Source organism: Danio rerio, chromosome 23 (genome assembly GCF_052040795.2).
Source record: "Danio rerio strain M-AB ecotype USA chromosome 23, GRCz13ab, whole genome shotgun sequence".
Lineage (NCBI taxonomy): Eukaryota > Metazoa > Chordata > Actinopteri > Cypriniformes > Danionidae > Danio > Danio rerio.
This window is the reverse complement of record NC_141043.1, coordinates 1,836,461-1,851,093: the sequence shown is the minus strand read 5'-3', so window position 1 is coordinate 1,851,093 and position 14,633 is coordinate 1,836,461. Positions and strand designations below refer to the sequence as shown.

Below are 14,633 nucleotides of genomic sequence, written 5' to 3'. Positions count from 1 at the left end.
GTTTTATTCAAACATTTTTATTCAAAAAGTAATTCATAATATATATATATATATATATATATATATATATATATATATATATATATATATATATATATATATATTTTTTTTTTTTTTTTTCTTTTTTTTAATCTATCATCGTTTGATATATATCATATGTTATATGAACACAAGTCATACATTTGCAATGACATGAGCTGTGTAAATAATGTCAGATGTTTCTCATTTGAATGAAGGGGGCAAGAGTGTTTTTCCTGTCAAAGAGTGACCTCCAGTGGTCAAGGAGAGACGCAACATTATTACATCCATAAAAAAGTTTGAGTTTTTTTTATTCCTTTAAACACAGGAGAATATATTATGAAGGATGTGTAAAACCTGAAACCACTGAACTCCATAGTAGAAAAAAAAGTACTATGGCAGTCAGTGGTTATGGGTTTCCAACATTTCTCAAACTTATTTTATGTATGTTTGTGACAGTGGTTGAGTCAGAGATGACTAGGCTCACAGGGAATCCGCACCGCAGAATTCTGCAGATTTTTAGCCCATCATTGATTCTGTTTATTTACTCGTGTACATGTGTGTACACTTATATTTATTCACCTTTAAAATTAATTTCAGTAGTATTATTTGCTAATATGAAAATGTTCATATAATTTATTTAAAATACGTACAGTTTGTAAAGTAAAATGATCTGTCTTTTAGTAGAGAACTTGCTTTGTTTAAAGAATAAAGTAGATCTAATTGGATTTGCATTGTAAACATTAAAGTTAAAAAGGTATTACTTTTTATTTCACATGTTAAGGTTTTAGTTATGATTCTCCCAAAATTATTCCACATAAATCTGTAGATTTTGAACAAAATTCTGCGCAGAAATAGCACAAAAATGTCCGCAGATTACGTCTGGCCCTAGTGATGACAGAGTTTTATATATAGTTTATATACAATGTGATACAATGTAGTAGTTCAGAGATGATTTCCTTGGATTTGCTAAATTTTTTTTTTTTTAAGGTAAGTGTTTATAAACAGTTTACTTGGTCTGAAATTAAACAAACAAATGAAGTTACTTAAACATTATTCAACTTAAATACCTTGTTTTTTTTGTTTCATATATATATATATATATATATATATATATATATATATATATATATATATATATATATATATATATATACACACACAGTATGATGACCAGATTTCTCTGAATGGACAACACCAAAGACTATAGTATAGATGTATTACTCGTATAGTTCTGAGTGGGGAAAGGTCTACCGGTCAATATGGTTATTGCTAGATCAGATATGGTTGTGGCCGGAAGTTAATGAAAATTAAAAAACAGCAGTTGTGCCGAGTATTGTTTATGTTATCTATTAATTTGCCCAATAAAATTTTTTTTTTTAAATCTACCCCTACTCTAACCCTAAACCCAAGCATCACAGTACTGTAAAATCTGAATTATTGTAATACAGTGTCATAAAAAATGCTGCTATACTGATGTGCATATCACATTTCTGGCTGGCCGTGTATCCTATCTAGACTTTACCGATCAATCTGGCAATTGAAGCCCCGCCCTCTTATACAGGAGCCAATCAGTGATCACTAAAGACTAACGATTTTCTGGGGGAGGGGCTCGGACCAGATGTGTGTTTCTGCAGATGTGTGATTCTAACATTTCGAAATGAAACTAAAGAGACGGCTGTTGTTTATTTTTATTGGCGATTCCTGAGATGAAGTTTAATTGTAAACTTGGCTAGTAATTCTAGACAATAAAATGTTTCCCCATTTAAGCAGAATGCCCGAGCATACTGACGAGAGGTGTTTCAAAGATGGCTGCCAAGTGAAATGACTTATAGCAGGGGCGTCCTCTGTACTTGTGGTCTGGAGTATTGGAACTGAACTTAGGCAGCTGATGATGACGTAACACAAGGACACGAGACCGTTAAAGAATGCATATTGAGAAACAGCCATGGTGACTTCCAAACGGGATTCATTGCCCTCTGAAGTGCACTTCGAAGTAAAAAAAAGGGTTGCCATATTGTAGTGCTCAAAACTGTCCACTTCGCAGGGCCCTTCAAAATTAAAGAATGAATTGAAGAACCATTCAGACAGGGATCTTTTGAGGAGGGAACTTGTTTGATTTCACTTAATTCAGAAGCATTTAAATTTCTACTACTGTTAGTATTAATCTACTACAGGCGCTGATTTACTATTACTACATACTATTTTTGCATGAAGAATTCTACTAGAGCTTAGCATTTAAATAACTTAGGAAAGATGAATAACAGGACAAAACATAATATTTTTTTTTCATAACAAGTAACACAATAAATACAATATTTTTCACAAGTCATTACAAAATACGGTGCATTTAAAATAGGATGCATTACCCATCGAAGGGCACTTCAGAGTGAAAAAATCATGGCCGCCATATTGAAGTGTCATTCCAAACTGAAGTCCTCAAGGGCTGCATTCCAGTTTAATTTTTTATGCTCTTCACTTTTGCTAATTTCTCTAACCACTGAAGCCCCAGTGCAGAGTGGGCTCTGGTCTTGCAGAGGTTTTCCTTCAGTTTGCTTTGACTGTGATGTTGGCGACTCCATGGACTTGAGGCAGCTGCCGTGAGTCCAGTGCAGCCAGCAGTTTGTGTTGCCCTGCCTCCAGAGGAATAAACGTCTCCGTCAGAGTCACTGTGGCCAAGCTTTCAATGTTTCTGAGAACAAGAACAATATAGTCTTGCATTAATTGTTTTAGCACAAATATTGTTATTATGTAATGTAAGGGATAAAGTAGACATATTTACAGTCAGAAGAGTCATAAACAAGGTGTTAAGAATTCAGCAATGAAATAAAATACATATAATCAAGCTCAGTTAGATTATAACCATTTTCCACATGGTCAAACATTTATTTGGCCTAAAGCATTACTGATAGCAGATGCATTGGTATTAATGTATTATTAAACAGATTGTTAATAATCGATAAAGAACATTTTAATGAGCTCAGTTTTATAAGCAGGCCTGCCATTAAAAAACTGATATACTTGTGCAAATTTTGTGTTACATTTGAGCAAATACAAAAGTGACCTTGTGTATTATTACTATGGTAAACTTACCCGTGTGAAATCTCTCTGACGTGCTGCAGCCCCAGTCCTTCAATGCGAAACTTTACGTTCTTCAGCGTTTGCTTAAGAGGATTGCGGAAAGTGATCGAAGCCTTCAACTCTTTACCAACAACAGCATCTCCTTCAGTCTGAGAGGAGAATGAGCAAACGTTTACAACAACTGTTATATATTCACCCACATACAGTAGAAGTCACAGTTATTAGCCCTCCTGATTCATTCACATTCATTCAAGTGTCCTTTTAAGGCAGAAAACTCACTTTGATGGCCAGGTCGGGTGTGCGCAGTCTGAAGTGAAACTGGTTTACCAGGACCTGTTTGGTCTCATTAACCCGTCCCGTGAGTATGAGCATCAGCATGGCCTGGTCCACCAAATGATCTTTATAGTGATCGTACAACAAAGTCCACTCCACAGTCTCAGCTATGAAGGAAAATAAGTGATTTACATTTGGTATCAGCAATAAAATATAAACGAATGAATACACACAATATATATTAACAGTAAGGGAGAATGTTTACATCCAGCTGGCATCAGCGATAAAATGTAAATCAGGCCTTGTGTGCTGTTGAGGATGTTTTCATCCACTCTGAGGCGATTTCAATTATTAATTTGGCCACATGTTTGTCTGTGTTTCAGCAAATGGAATGATTTCTGCTGACAAAAAAAATGCTTTGAAAATTTAAAAAAACTCAACGATACACTCTGGGTGAATTGACCACCCTTTTGTTATGTTAGGGGCTGTTTTTGCCCCATTGACTTCCACTACAATGATATTTTTTGATAGCAAAGCCATGTCATCATATTATCATGCATTCTTGGATGTTGGTGGTTTTGCCGGCAGCTAGCTCTCTGCAACTCTCACATGGTCGCCCACTGAAGCTAAGCAGGGCTGCGCCCGGTCAGTACCTGGATGGGAGACCACATGGGAAAGCTAGGTTGCTGCAGGAAGTGGTGTTAGTGAGGCCAGCAGGGGGCGCTAAACCTGTCAGTGTGGGTCCTAATGCCCCAGTATAGTGACAGGTACTCTATACTGCTCAGTGAGTGTCGTCTTCTGGATGAGACGTTAAACCGAGGTCCCGACTCTGTGGTCGTTAAAAATCCCAGGATGTCCTTCGGAAAAAGAGTGGGGGTTTAACCTCGGCATCCTTGCCAAATCTGCCCATTGGCCTCTGTCCATCATGGCCTCCTAACCCTCCCCATATCACAATTGGCATATCATCACTCTGTCTCCTCTCCACCAATCAGCTGGTGTGTGGTCTGGCGCAAAATTGCTGCCGTCGCGTCATCCAGGTGGATGCTGCACACTGGTGGTGGATGAGGAGATTCCCCCCATTGTGTAAAGCGCTATAAGTGCCCAGAAAAGCGCTATATAAATGTAAAGAATTATTATTATTATTATTATTTCCTGTTGGGAGGAGATACAATTTGTAATTTTTGCTGCTGATCATCAGTTGCCGTGCAAACAAAACAGTTTCTGGCTTTTCAAGAGTTCACAATGTTCACACTTTATGCATTAATAATTTAATCCTGGGGCGAAGCAGTGGCGTAGGTAGTGGGTAGGTAGTGCTGTCGCCTCACAGCATGAATGTCGCTGGGTCGCTGGTTTGAGCCTCGGCTCAGTTGGCATTTCTGTGTGGAGTTTGCATGTTCTCCCTGCATTCACGTGGGTTTCCTCCTGGTGCTCCAGTCCAAAGACATGCGGTACAGGTGAATTGGGTAGGCTAAATTGTCTGTAGTGTATGAGTGTGTGGATGTTTCCCAGAGATGCAGCTGGAAGGGCATCCGCTGCGTAAAAACTTGCTGGATAAGTTGGCGGTTCATTCCGCTGTGGCGACCACAGATAAATAAAGGGACTAAGCCGACAAGAAAATGAATGAATCCTGTTTTAATCAAATATATGAATTCATGCTTGTGTGCTTAACCTCATAAACCATAGCTCCATAACTGTATTAAAAACTTTCAAGGATTTAAGATGCTGATGACCGTTAAACACATCTTGTGAAAGTGTCTGAACAGACTGGTGTAAGGTCACCTACCTTCATTGGGCTTTAGTTCGATGGATATCTGGTCCTTCCTCACTGTACCTTTATAAACCCCAGTGTAGTACGTTACAGCCACCTGAGCACTGAGCTGGAAAGTACGCATCTCTGAGCTGCTGTTCTTCACAGTGATGGCCAGATTAGCATCTGAGCCCAGCTGAGGGTCTTCTCCATCCATCGAGATCTCAATACTGACGTCGTTAACACTGGAAATTTCGTAGAGTCCAGCTTTAGAGCCATGCTGAACGGCTGTTTCCACTGCAATGCGCTCCTCCTCTGAGTCTAATATTAAGGCAAATGAATGAAAAAAGTAACGTGTCAATGTTTCTGGATCTGTTTATACAAATGGTACAAAGGTGCTTCCGCTGAGAAATTTAACAGAAGTACGTTCCATGGGGCGTTCACATCATACGCAGCTTGCGTGATTAGATTACGATATTAGATTATCGATATTAGATTACTATAGCAGATTACGTATGCAATTAGATGCTTAAACATTTTGAGTTTACTCGATTTATTCATGCGTCAAATTTTCTTAATTCACGCATGAAATTAGACGCTTAAACATTTTTAGTTTACTTGCTTCATTTATGCGTTAAATTTGCTTAATTGGCATGAAATTAGAAGCTTAAACATTTTCAGTTTACTCGCTTTATTCATGCGTCTAATTTGCTTAATTCGAATGTGAAAATAGACGCTTAAACATTTTGAGTTTACTTGCTTCATTAATGCGTCAAATTTGCTTAATTTACGTGTGAAATTAAATGCTTAAACATTTTAAATTTACTCGATTGATTCATGCATCATATTTGCTTAATTCACGCATTAAATTAGAAGCTTAAACATTTTTAGTTTACTTGCTTCATTTATGCGTTAAATTCGCTTAATTCACATGTGAAATTAGAAGCTTAAACATTTTGAGTTTACTTGCTTCATTTGTGCGTCAAATTCGCTTAATTCAGGTGTGAAAATAGACGCTTAAACATTTTGAGTTTACTCTATTCATTCACACTTCAAATTTGCTTAATTCGCAAGTGAAATTAGACGCTTAAACATTTTGAGTTTCCTTTCTTCAATAATGCGTCAAATTCGCTTAATTCACATGTGAAAATAGATGCTTAAACATATTGAGTTTACTTGATTTATTCATGCGTCAAATTTTCTTAATTCACATGTGAAATTAGACGCTTAAACATTTTGAGTTTACTTGCTTCATTTGTGCGTCAAATTCGCTTAATTCAAGTGTGAAAATAGACGTTTAAACATTTTGAGTTTAGTCTATTCATTCACACTTCATATTTGCTTAATTCACGTGTGAAATTAGAAGCTTAAACATTTTGAGTTTCCTTTCTTCAATAATGCGTCTAATTTGCTTAATTCACGTTTGAAATTAGACGCTTAAACATTTTGAGTTTCCTTTCTTCAATAATGCGTCAAATTCGCTTAATTCACATGTGAAAATAGACGCTTAAACATTTTGAGTTTACTCGATTTATTCATCCGTCAAATTTTCTTAATTCGCATGTGAAATTAGATGCTTAAACATTTTGAGTTTACTTGCTTCATTTGTGCGTCAAATTCGCTTAATTCAAGTGTGAAAATAGACGCTTAAACATTTTGAGTTTACTTGATTTATTAATGCATCAAATTTGCTTAATTTGCGTGTGAAATTAGACGCTAAACATTTTGAGTTCACTTGTTTCATTCATGTGTCTAAATTGATTAGTTCGAGTGGGAAATTAAATGCTTAAACATTTTGAGTCTGGTGGGTACTGCTTATACATGTGACTGTTTTTTGTGCCGTTATTACCTTCTGGGTATTTGTAGAGGTGTGTGACGTCCTCGCGTTCGTCAGAGCCGACTGCTTTAGTGCTGATGCAGTGACCTACTGCTTTCTTCTTAATCTGGACAGGAGTGAAGGAGCCATCTGCAGTCCGCTGCCAGTACACCTTATCACTGTTCACCTTGGTTAAAACGAGCATCACTTTCAGAAACATTCATTGCAAATAGTTATGCAGTTATGAAGGGATCATTTGAAGGCTTGCTAATACCTCTGCGAATACGAACGGTGTGTCATGCTTGAGGTACACCAGTCCATTTCGGACAGCTGCGACCGAAGCGGGACCGCAGCGAAAAGCGCCCTGACTGGTCTCCTGAGGGGTGGCATCTACTACTTGCCAGCCCCCCAAACCTGCGGGCAGATCGGGACGGGCCATCCAGCAGTCATTCCACACATGAAAGTTCCTGCAGAGACAAGAGAGGAACATTAGTTTTGATGATGCTGTTGAAGTGAAAATATTTGTTAAAATGTGAGCTAACCAGACAGAATCGCTGCAAAGCTCCTCGATCAGCTCATGGTTCTCATCCAAGTACACGTCTGTCGTCAAAGAAGCGTCAGTGTCGTGAGCAGACTCGAAGTTTGTAATGCTCCGGGTGGGAATGCCTAAACACCTCATCACTGAAAATGAAAAGCAGATTTAAATTATTGTGGTTTACGAAGGACTGTTCGTACATTTTAAGATGCGAGCTCATACCTGAAGTGGTGACGCCAGAGAAGACCCAGCACTGTCCGTATCTTACCGGCGTTCCTCCGTTGTTGTAGTACTGTCTCAAAATGTCACTGCTGCCACTCCAGAATGTGGGGGCCGTGCCATCATCGTACGTGCCTGACCAGTTGCCGACCAACACACCATTGTCATCAGGAGCGTTTATCTATTAAACAAAAATCGTTCCTTTATTGCATCCACACTCTAAAACTCTGGGTTCTACACGAGTCCTTCATGTTGTCCCAACACAAACCCATTAAGTTAACTCAATTGTTTTTACAAATTTAAGTGGAGTGAACATAAAACAGTTATTTTAACATAAAACAGTTAAGTTATCCCCAAAAAAACTCAAGAATTGTGTTGATTCAGCTCATTTTTTAATAATTACTCTGAGTGCAGTGCATTTGGTCATTTTTTTCTATCTATGTAACCTTGTTTTTAATTACTCTTTTTTTAGTGAATGCATGTATATCACACTCTTGGGGCCCTATCATACACCCGGCGCAATAATCTTTTGGTAGTTTCAGCTTGGCCCAAGAGTGGTTTTGAGGTGTTGCGCTGCGCTGTTTATATAGCAAATGCATTAGCGCTCATTTGTGCGCTCATAGGTGTTCTGGTCTAAAAAGGAAGGCGTTCTGAGGCGGACCGCTGGCGCGTTGCTATTTTGAGAAACTATAATAGATTTTTCATTAGACCAAAACAAACCCGGTCTAAACTCCAGCGCAGAGTTGCGCCTCGCTTACACACTGCTTAATACACACAAGAGAGCAATAGGCAAATATCTTTACATATGAAAAATTTAAATATTAAGGATATTTATAGGATATAATAGGAATAGATATAGAATATAAATATAAAGGATTAAAATATTACAAAACATATTATTTTCTAGCCTACATAAATATGAAAAATCACTGCTTTTATGTCTTCTTCATCCCGGGAGGCTTTTTCAGTTCATTCATAACAATTTGCTTTTGTATAATGTTATTATTATTAGCAGTATTATTTATTATATCCATATTTATATTTGTTTTATTAAAAACAAGCTTAGATTTGCCCACCTGTCGGGCACAGCATGTGTTTTAGGATATAACTCAGGTTTTTGAGCACACTTGGTTATTATTGTTCATTTATTCTTTTGCTGGAAATTAGAACTGAATTTAGAAATAGTTTTGAAACAAATATTTGCGCTTAACAAACAAAATTAATTATTTATAGACTAATTGATGTCTGTGCGTAAAGGTTTCCCTATCCAAGAGCGAAAGTGAAAGTAGATCATTTATCTCTCATTCTCACGCAGTAGATGCTCTGTTTAACTGTTTTCTGTAAAAAAAAAAAAAAAAAAAAAAAAAAAAAAACTGTCAACTGTGAACTGTTTGTTTGTGAAATGCTCATTTTTTCCACTTAGACTTACTTTGTGTCCTGTAAATAGTGAATGCGCTCTTGGCGTGACGCAGCTGGCTCTTAAAGGGAATGGGAAATGAGACTTTAATTGGTTTATTCTCAAAACACACCTATAACTCATAAAGAAAATAAACTCAACCCTTTTAGACCATGCGCCACGGTGCAAAGCGGATTTTCCCGTCCTTAAATTAGCAAAAACGCGTCCTGACACGCCCTGAAAGCGTTTGCGCCCTGCATTTTGCGCTCTGCACATGGACCGTCAAAATAGAGCCCATGGTGTTTTGGAGTGTCATCTGTTTACTTCTGCATATTGTTTTCTGCATTGTTTCAGATTTATAGATTGTACACAAATTTCGATTTCTCTTAGAGTGACTATTTTGTCATGACCACTTAGCCAGCTTGAATCGTGCCTTCATTTTTTATTTTAAAAATGCCTTAATTGTATTTTCTAAAAAATGTGTGTATTTAGAGAATGCGTACACTGGTTAAGTAGGCTCATTCACACAGAATGCATTTTTCCATTGCAATTTGCAATTGTTTTTCAATGTAAACACGTAATTGACAGACTTGCATGACCACTGCGCTTACCTCTTGAGTATTTTGAAGCATTGTGCACATGATTGCTACATTTTTTAGGCATTGTGTCAAGTTAAAAGATCTTTTGCAAGCCACTCATCAATGTCAGTTCCAAAGCAGCAGACCAGCAGACGGGGCAAGAAGTTTCTGTTTACAGGGGCTCAGTGGCTGTGTCTGGATACGTCTGTGGTCTAAAGTTTCTGTTAAATGTTCCCGAATGTGATGTGTTTTCATTTTTTATACTCAAAGATGTGTTCTGTGTGAATGAGCCTTTAAGCAATGTTTTCCTAGTTATTAGTTGGTAAACACTCTTAAATCAAGCTTGTTGACTTTATTCGAAAATTCCATGGAAACCCGTTTCCTTGAAACACACAATGTGAAACTAAACAGACTTGGTTGAATTAACATACCTAACATACCTACAATAATTTGTTGATGTTAATTCATTCATTCATTCATTTTCTTGTCAGCTTAGTCGCTTTATTAATCTGGGGTCGCCACAGCGGAATGAACCGCCAACTTCTCCAGCAAGTTTTTACACAGCGGATGCCCTTCCAGCCGCAACCCATCTCTGGGAAACATTCACACACACTCTCGTACACTACGGACAATTTAGCCAATTTACCGCATGTCTTTGGACTGCGGGGGAAACCGGAGCACTCGGAGGAAACCCACGGAAGAAGGAAGAACATGCAAACTCCACACAGAAACGCCAACTGAGCTGAGGTTCGAACCAGCGACCTTCTTGCTATGAGGCGAACGTGCTACCCACTGCGCCACTGCCTCGCCCTTGATGGTAATGGGTTTCCACATAATTTTATACATGGGCTATCTAGAGATTAATTATTAAAATTGCATTGATAATGATAATGTTCATTAAAAATATAATATAAAGCTGCAAGGGTTGGAAGCCAACTTTATAAGTTGGCCTAAGTGGAAATGAATTACAATCCTCTTAACCGCCACCAGTGTGCAGCATCCACTTGGATGATGCGATGGCAGCCACAGGACAACGGTGCCAGAGGCACACACCAGATAGTGTGGAGAGTGGAGAGACAGAAATCCAGCCAATTCAGTTGATGGGAAACATTGTGAGAATGATTTGGAGGGATTTTGGCCAGGAAACCAGGGTTACACCCCTGCTCCTTACGAGAAGTGCCATGTGACTTTTAATGACCACAGAAATTCAGGACCTCGGTTTAACATCTCATCCAAAAGACGATAAGAAAAGTAGGAATGTTCAAACTTACCATTGCAGACAAAAGCCTGACCACGTTTACAGGATCCCCCCATCCTGAAGCTGGAGCCCCACTGCGCTCCAGCAGAAACAGACACGCAGGAAGGATGCTTTTATCAAACTAAGAGACAGAAACATGGATGAAGAAGTTAGTAACTTTATACTGCATGAACACATCAGATTTTCTGCAAAGATGTAGACTCAGATTTCAGCTCTGACCTTATTGATTACAGGGCTGGAGCAAGCTGAACTGCTGCTCTCAAACCCGAAAGGTTCACGGTTCAGGGTTCACAGATGCCGCCCTCTCTATTCTACCACCCTAGGCGCGGATATAACTGAGGACGCGGGTGGTGAAGGAGGTGTCGAGGACACCGCCCTCTCTAATCTGCCGTCCAAGACGGCTGCCTAGGTCACTATGGACGCGCCGGCCCTGATTGCATATGTATTCAACCCAAGCTCATTCTGGAAACTTAGCCCCGCGGACATTTCTGGAGACTGCGATTTACGTGGCCGGAGGTACGTACGGACGCATTAAGTTTTTTTTGAGCGAACGCTGCGGGGCGCCGCTCCGCTCCTCCTCTTCGCGCTCGCCGGCCAATGGCTCGCCTCCGAGTGGAGGGCTTTCCCGATGCAACCAGTTTGTCCGCTTAGCTCACAGCGTTGCGTCGGCGGAGCGGAGGCCCCGGAGGAGAAGCCGGCCGCGGGGACGACGACCGGGATAGAGTCCGGGGAACAGCGGTTCCAGAAATCAGGTAAGATTAAAAACGGAATCCGAAAAATAAGGGCGAGAATGCGGCGGGATCCGAAAACGCGGTTGAAATCGAAGACGAGGGCTTTTGGTGTTTTTTTTGCTTTGTTTTTCTGGACGGCTTTTGCAAACCGTCGCTCGGGTTTAGGGAAGGAGGAGGAAGAGGAGGGCGGCCGGGTCGGCCGATCCGCCGGCTTTTCGTGCGAGAACGGCGCAGGCGCAAACAGCACTCCCGAGAGGCGCCCGAGACGCGAATAAGCGCGCACAGCGGCCTCTCGCGGATCCGCGAAAACAAAAAACGCTCGAATACGTACCTCCCGGGACGTATCTCGCGGCCCGCAGAAACGTCCGCGGGGCTACGTTTCCACAATGAGCCCGGGTTGTATGCATTTGTAGGAGTTTCCTGTTTTGATCCAATTGATGCGAGGAGAATATTAAAATTTATATCTCAACATGACTTCGACTTTTGTTAAATGCTATTTGCACAGTTAGGGATTGATACAAAACCAAACTGGTATGAACTTTGATCAAATCAGACATAATAACTTGGTAAGTACATGTGTGAAAGTTACATTGAGAACCAGCTACTGTGCTTCAAATACGTATACAACATGTTTATTGAGCATAACCAGAAGCAGACAGACCTTTTTTAGGTATTTCTGCATGAAATGTGGAATGACTTGAGAGTTGAGAGCTGAAAACTACAAGAAGAGATACACGCTGATATACAGCAGTCTACTGAACACAATCATGGTAACACACATCACATTCATTCATCCATTCATTCATTCATTCATTCATTGGTTCATTTATTTTCCTTAAGCTTAGTCCCTTATTTATCAGGGGTCGCCACAGCGGAATGAACCACCAACTATTCCAGCATTTGTTTTGTTGGAATATCTAATCCATGTGTGTTCAATTAAAAGGGGCCAGGAGAGATTTTTCTTCAATGTTTAAAATATTAGTAATTTATTGGATACAAATGAATAATTCGATTCACAGAATTCTGCTATCCTCAATGCAAGAGTTACTTTCAGGAGGAGCGCAACAACTTTCATTTCCTGACTTCGACTTTTATACGCAGCAGATGTTAACAGGTGGGGATTAGTGAAATTCGTTACTTGTCAATCATTCATCAGTTTTCCATTGGCCGCACCCATACATACTTCCTCTTTTTCTACAAACTCTCTGCACAAGATTAAAAGCATACAACTTTCTCAACTGCACATATTCTGTGTTAAGTTTTAACCCATCTCTGCTAACAGGAAGTTTAGCTGCAGAGCTCAAGTTAACTTTAGACAATCAGGCATTTCAATCGGCTTCATCTAATTCTGTTAAAATGCGTCATTATTATGTAAAGCATATCACACTCAACAGTAGAAGATCAGTTAATATACAGTATCTCACCTTTAAGCAATACAAATACATTTGTTGAATGAAAACAAAAAAAGAGACAAAAATAATAAAACATATATTCCTTTTCACGACAGTTTTACACAGCGAATGGCCTTCCAGCTGCAACCAAGTACTGTGAAACACCCATACACACACTCATTCACACACATACTCTGTGGTATCCAATTTAGTTCATCCAATTCCCCTGTAGCGCACGTGTTTGGACTGTGGTAGAAACCAGAGCACCCGGAGGAAACCCATGCCAACACGGGGAGAACATGCAAACTAATGCGATTTCATTTATGGCAACACACATAAAATTAAATGAATGTAATAAACATTATTTATAAACTTGAAATGCAGCGTAAAACTCTAAAAAAACTAAAAATAACTGTATTAATGTTAACAAAAAGCCATAAGATGTGAAGTCTCACGCAGGGAAATGTGGGAAATATTGTAAACCATACATATTAAAGAAACATATTTATAACAAGGTTACAGATTTATATTGTAGCATTTTTACTGTCGAAATTACAGTGATTTTTTACAGCATGTGCCTGTGTTGTTTATAAAATACACACACTTCATTATCATCAGTTCTGCTTGGTTAATGTGCTGCATTAGACATTATGAACATAAGCTGACGCGTATTTGTTCTTTAATTCAGTATCAGCAGATCACATGCAAAACTCTCCACTCCATCAGCGCTTATTTGGGATTGCGCTCTGGTGTTAATTTCCTGTTTAGAAAATCTGGCCCATGAAGGTCAGTTCACCCAAAAATGTTAATTATAAGTTCAGCGGTTTAGATGCTATCATACAAATGCGCCTCAGTGTGTGTGTTTACTACAGGCAATACAATGCTTGCTGGCTTGTATTGCCTGTTGTAAACACACACCCTGATCGGCAGAAGATATTAGTGAAGAACTTGTATTTACACTTTTTTTTTGGTGCACAAAATTGTTCTTGGAGCTTCATATGATTGCAGTTAAACCACTGAAGTCAAATGGACTTTTCTGACAATGTTTTTGGCTCATTTTCTGGACTGTTGCTTTCAATGGAGGATGAGGGAGCTCTCCTACTTCATCTAAGATATCTAAATCTGTGTTCAGAAGATGACCGAAGGTCTCGTTGGAACTATATGAGGGTAATTATTAACAGAATTGTAATTTTTGGGTGGACTAACCCCTTAATGTGTTTAAATTGATTAGTTGTTCTGACCTGGCCAAAATTCCAAGTTCTGTATCCGATCTGACTGTCCGTCCCATAATAGATGATGCCCATGTCATTCAAAACATACTCCTTCCTCTCTTTCTCACTGTCCATGTACACCGAGTCCTCTAGGAGAGAAAGAGAACGCAGATTAATGCCGGTTTAAAGGGCCAATGGGAAGGAAAAGACAAAAAATAGAATTGGGATTGGGCCAAAGTAACACATTTCTGAGTCGCAAACATGCAGAAAGCGCCCTCTAGTGGATTTGTCATCTAAAACATGCAACATAATGTACCCAGAGCAGCCTATTGCATTTACGTTTTGCAAAAATGAAGACCAAGGCACATATTTCCAATGA

At 39.2% G+C, this 14,633-nt stretch overlaps 1 protein-coding gene across 2 annotated transcripts in view; it reads right to left on the bottom strand.

Annotated features, from left to right (window-relative positions):
* tgm1 (transglutaminase 1, K polypeptide) overlaps nt 1-14,633 on the bottom strand; it is a 115,385-nt gene that overhangs the window by 97,015 nt on the left and 3,737 nt on the right. Inside the window, exons 4-13 of one of the 2 annotated variants that reach the window (XR_015523006.1) lie at nt 14,285-14,403; nt 10,935-11,042; nt 7,693-7,870; nt 7,478-7,616; nt 7,210-7,402; nt 6,969-7,122; nt 5,156-5,440; nt 3,379-3,539; nt 3,112-3,248; nt 2,144-2,710 (exon numbers count right to left, since the gene is read on the bottom strand). Coding sequence is in view for 1 of the 2 variants with exons in the window: in XM_087306361.1 (XP_087162487.1) it covers nt 2,566-2,710; nt 3,112-3,248; nt 3,379-3,539; nt 5,156-5,440; nt 6,969-7,122; nt 7,210-7,402; nt 7,478-7,616; nt 7,693-7,870; nt 10,935-11,042; nt 14,285-14,403 (1,619 nt within the window). In the remaining variant the exon portion in view is untranslated. Of the gene's footprint in view, nt 1-1,694; nt 2,711-3,111; nt 3,249-3,378; nt 3,540-5,155; nt 5,441-6,968; nt 7,123-7,209; nt 7,403-7,477; nt 7,617-7,692; nt 7,871-10,934; nt 11,043-14,284; nt 14,404-14,633 lie in introns of those variants that run through there. The other variant, XM_087306361.1, reaches the window with a different exon arrangement.